This window comes from Micropterus dolomieu, linkage group LG09 (assembly GCF_021292245.1).
Source record: "Micropterus dolomieu isolate WLL.071019.BEF.003 ecotype Adirondacks linkage group LG09, ASM2129224v1, whole genome shotgun sequence".
Lineage (NCBI taxonomy): Eukaryota > Metazoa > Chordata > Actinopteri > Centrarchiformes > Centrarchidae > Micropterus > Micropterus dolomieu.
The window spans coordinates 28893532-28897925 of NC_060158.1; the positions used below are offsets into that span (position 1 = coordinate 28893532).

Consider the following 4394-nt stretch of genomic DNA (forward strand, 5'->3'; position numbering starts at 1 on the left):
ACCATAAAGTGGATGAGCATTCTGGTTATGCTGAACAAGCCTCCCTGGCACTTCCTAAAGAATCAAAATGAAGACTAATACTCTTTTTCCAAACCTGCCCTGTCAATTTATTGATAGCTTGTACAGCAGCTTACATACACACACAGACATACACTAGTGTAACTATGCTGAAACACACAGTGAAAAAAAATTTCAATGTAAGAACCAAAGTGATTTAATTTATGTTAATGTGTGAGTCAGTTTCTAGCATGTGAGATCTGTTTTATATACATATGTGAAACTTATTCCACTATGGTGTCTGAGAGAATATGTCATTATCAGCTGATTAATTAAATTTTCAGCATTCATTAAACCAATAATCCTAACTGGATGATATAATTATTTTACTTTAATAAATACTCCCAATAATAATGCAACAGACAGATAAAATCCTCTATGTCAGGGACCAAATTTTTTTTTAAATAATCTGCTCACCTTCCAAGTATAGGAGATGAATACTTTCAGATGCTTGTGTTGCAATTTGAGTTTCTGTCATGAACGTTTTGATAAGCTGATAAGGTGATGCAAGACTTCAACTTTTGTTTCTTGTCTCAGTGTGAATAGCTGCTGTAAATGCATTTTGTAAATGGTTTCATATTGGGACATAGCAAAGAGCAAATAATAGTCTATACCAGGCATTCAAAGACAGCTTAACACTGTGTGTGTGCGCGCATGTGTTTGTGCGTGCATGTGTGTATGTGTGTGTGAGGGGGCGGTGATGATTCAGAAGTCAGATTTCTCACAGGAACAGCCACTTCACTAGAAGCAGAAGCACATTGCAGTTGGCCAGTGAGGAAAGATTTTTAGTTTTTCTCTCTTTGGTAGGGATCTGAGAGATCCACAGAGAAGCCTACAAACGTTAATACTGGATATTTTATTTTCTGTCTGCCTGCTGATTGCCTTTTTAATCTGTAACTTTGAGAAAATACAGTTGTCACAATGTCCAGAGTTGCCAATCTGTCGAAGCTGCGGCAAGAGAGGATGAAGGAGATCAACCTGCGGGTGAGTGGGCACTATGTTCATCACTGAGTGGAACATTCAAGAAAATAACATCAAGCAATGGCATCTGACTAACTTCAGTCCCTGCCAGCCTTACAGTGTTTAAATAGACAACCACCAGTTCTGTGTAAAATGGTGCGACGTAATTGATTAGAGGAAAATCTGAACTTACTGACTATTCATTATTGTAGATAAAGAGAGCTTAATACTAATTCATACTAATTTTTTTTCATTTCCTGTCTCTGTTTTTTGTCACTTCCCCCTTCTTTTTATATCATATGTCATTCCCTGTTTGTGTACTCATTTCCTCTTTGCGACAGCACCACAGGCCTCTCACTACTCATAGCTGCATTGCCCATACATCACTTCTAAGATATGTATTTGTGAATGTAGGTGGTAGTGTGTATATATGTTTGCTTGTACACAGTGTGCTTTCTCACTAAATATTAGACTATAGCAACAGTTGCCATAGAAATAGCAGTGAGTGTGTGTGTGTGTGTGTGTGTGTGTGTGTGTGTGATATGACTGCTTTCTGTGAGAATGTTGTAGGCCTCAAATGCGTATATATATATATATAAAGACTTTTGCACCAGTCTTACAGCCGCAGGTGTGAGGCATTCTCATGTGCTAGGTGCGCATACTAGAGGGTCACACAAAAAATAGGTGGAGACATGTTGATTATGTAATTTGCTGGATTTCCTAAGGTCACATAATTTGCACTTCTTGTGAACCATCAGCTGTACGTCATATCCACCCGCCACTTGCAGCACTTGAGCCTGATCCTTCTCTCTCTCCAATCCATCTCCTTTTTCATTTCTCCTGGAGTTGGTTTGCAATATGTCCCAGTAGCTGACTGTAATTAGCTGCTGCTTTTTAGACTATAGGCAACAGTGATCAATTCAATGCATGTCACACTATGCAAGGTGGGTCTTGTAATGTAGTGTGTGTCCTGACCTTACTAGGGGTCACCAAAGCTTCACAGGGCCCTCTTGAGTTTAAGAAAAAATGTTTCTGAGATATGGCTTAGCATATAATTAATTTATGTAAAGGAAACAACTATTAAGATATAAACTTAAAACTCTTGCAAGATAAGGGCACATTGTAAAGCCCTGGGAGAAACAGGAGTGCTTGATGCAGCCATGGCGGCTGCCATGATGGTTCTCTGTTGCTGACGATGGTCTTGCCGGTTGCAGTAATCTAGCCATTGACCAAAGGATTGCTGAGGCCACCGACGTGGTGTCTGATGCTTTCTCTTTCGTCCAACACCAATCTCATGGTGTCCAACATGGCATGGAAATGCTGTCCGAAAGCCGTCCAAGCTGATGGTAGTCTCAATGAGGTCCTTCCACGATGCCTCGGGTATAGAGGATGGTTGTAGCCAGATGTGCCTGTGGATCTTTTGTCTGACACGTTGCAAGCCCAGTCTGAGTCATGGTGACAGAGGCACAGATGGTGAGGGTCACTCTGCCAGCCTTGCTAACCTCCATTGGATGGGAAACATAGTCAGACAGGGTCGCGTTTTGTTTGGCTGAGAGGGGAGATCACCCGCCATATCTGGAGCAGGCCGCCTATCAGAATCAGTTTTATTGCCAGGTATGTGTACACATACAAGGAATTTGACTCAGGATTGTACATTGCTCACGATGTGTTTACTCATACAATAATACAATAACACAATGATTAAATAAATCAGACACAGGCTACAGTGTAGACAACACAAATATACACATTATGAACAAAAAACAATATAGACATATTGATAAATAGTGCAGTGAGCAGAGTGCAAAGGATGCAGGAATAAAATATTATTATCATTATTATGTACATGTCGGAGGTGGATGTGATATACAGGTACACATACACATATGTACACAGCCATACCAATGTAAACCCTGCTACTGCTGAATGACAGAAACTAAGCACGTTTGAACTTGGCCAGTACTTGGATGGGAAACCCCCTGGGAAAACTAAGTTTCTGCTGGAAGAGAAGTTGGTGGGCCAGTGGGGGGCAGTCTCTCCTCTGGTCATAATAATAATAAGATCCCAACAGTGCAGTGATAGGGATGCTGTGCTGTCGGAGCTGCCGTCCTTCGGATGAGATGTTAAACTGTGGTCATTAAAGGTCCCATGGCACTTCTCGCAAAGAGTAGGGGGTTTCACCGTGTCCTGGCAAAATTCCCGACCTGGCTTTCACCATCTGGCCATCCTAATCATCCCCCACAGTAATAATTGGCTAAATGTTTTTCTGCCTCAAGCTGATGTGTGGTGAGCGTTCTGGCGCTAAATGGCTGCTGTGCGTCATTCAGGTGGGTGCTACACATTGGTGGTGGTTGAGGTGAGTCCGACCCACTTCACTGTGAAGCGCATTGAGTTTCAATGATAAAGCGCTATATAAATGTAATTCATTATTATACATGCATACATGTACACATGTACACAGTGCGATGGAGAATAGTGCAAAGGATGTATATACAATATGACAATATAACAGGATGAACAGCTCTGAAATAGAGAATGGTGAATAAATAATGTTAGCCAGTAAACAGGTGGCTGATTAGAGACAGAGTTATTGGGTTATTGCACATGAATTGTTCCTGACACTGTGAGTCAGAAAGCAGCTGTTCATCAGAGTGATGGCTTATGGGAAGAAACTGTTCTTGTGTCTATTGGTTTTGGCGTACAGTCCTCTGTTGTGCCTACCAGAGGGGAGGAGCTGGAACAGGTTGTGAGATGGATCTGCAGTGATGTTTCCTGCCCGTTTCCTGACTCTGGAAATGTATAAGTCCTGAATGGAGGGCAGGTTGGCACTGATGATCTTTTCTGCAATGACTGTTGTGTCATCAGCGAACTTCAGTAGTTTGACAGATGGGTCTCCTGAGGTGCAGTCGTTGGTGTAGAGGGAGAAGAGCAGTGGGGAGAGCACACACCCCTGGGGGGCGCCAGTGCTGATAGTCCGGGTTCTGGATGTGATGTTCCCCAGCCTCACCTGCTGATTCCTGTCAGTCAGGAAGTCTGTGATCCACTGACAGGTGGAGGCTGGCACAGTGAGCTGGGTGAGTTTGGTGCTGAGGATGTCCGGGATGATGGTGTTGAACGCTGAGATGAAGTCCACGAACAGGATCCTTAAATATGTCCCGGGCGTAGCTCCTCTTTGCCGCTTTGATCTCTTTAGGTAGCGTGTTCCTGGCCTGGTTATACAAGAATCTGTACCGACTTCTGAAGGCCTCCTCTTTGGTCTGATGAAGCTGCCTGAGTTTCGCTATGAACCAGGGTTTTTGGTTATTGTATGTGCGGAAGGTTTTAGTCGTCCTCACAAAAACTGATGTAAGATGTCACAGTGTCAGTTAGTTTGTCCA

General features: G+C 42.7%; 1 protein-coding gene across 2 annotated transcripts in view; it reads left to right on the forward strand.

The window, feature by feature from the left end:
• The first annotated feature begins 821 nt into the window (after positions 1-821).
• arhgef1a (Rho guanine nucleotide exchange factor (GEF) 1a) overlaps positions 822-4394 on the forward strand; it is a 107686-nt gene continuing 104113 nt past the window's right edge. For both annotated transcript variants that reach the window (XM_046059286.1, XM_046059284.1), the window contains exon 1: positions 822-1041. In XM_046059286.1, coding sequence (XP_045915242.1) covers positions 979-1041 — 63 coding nt within the window. In that variant the 5' untranslated portion in view covers positions 822-978. The remainder of the gene's footprint in view (positions 1042-4394) is intronic.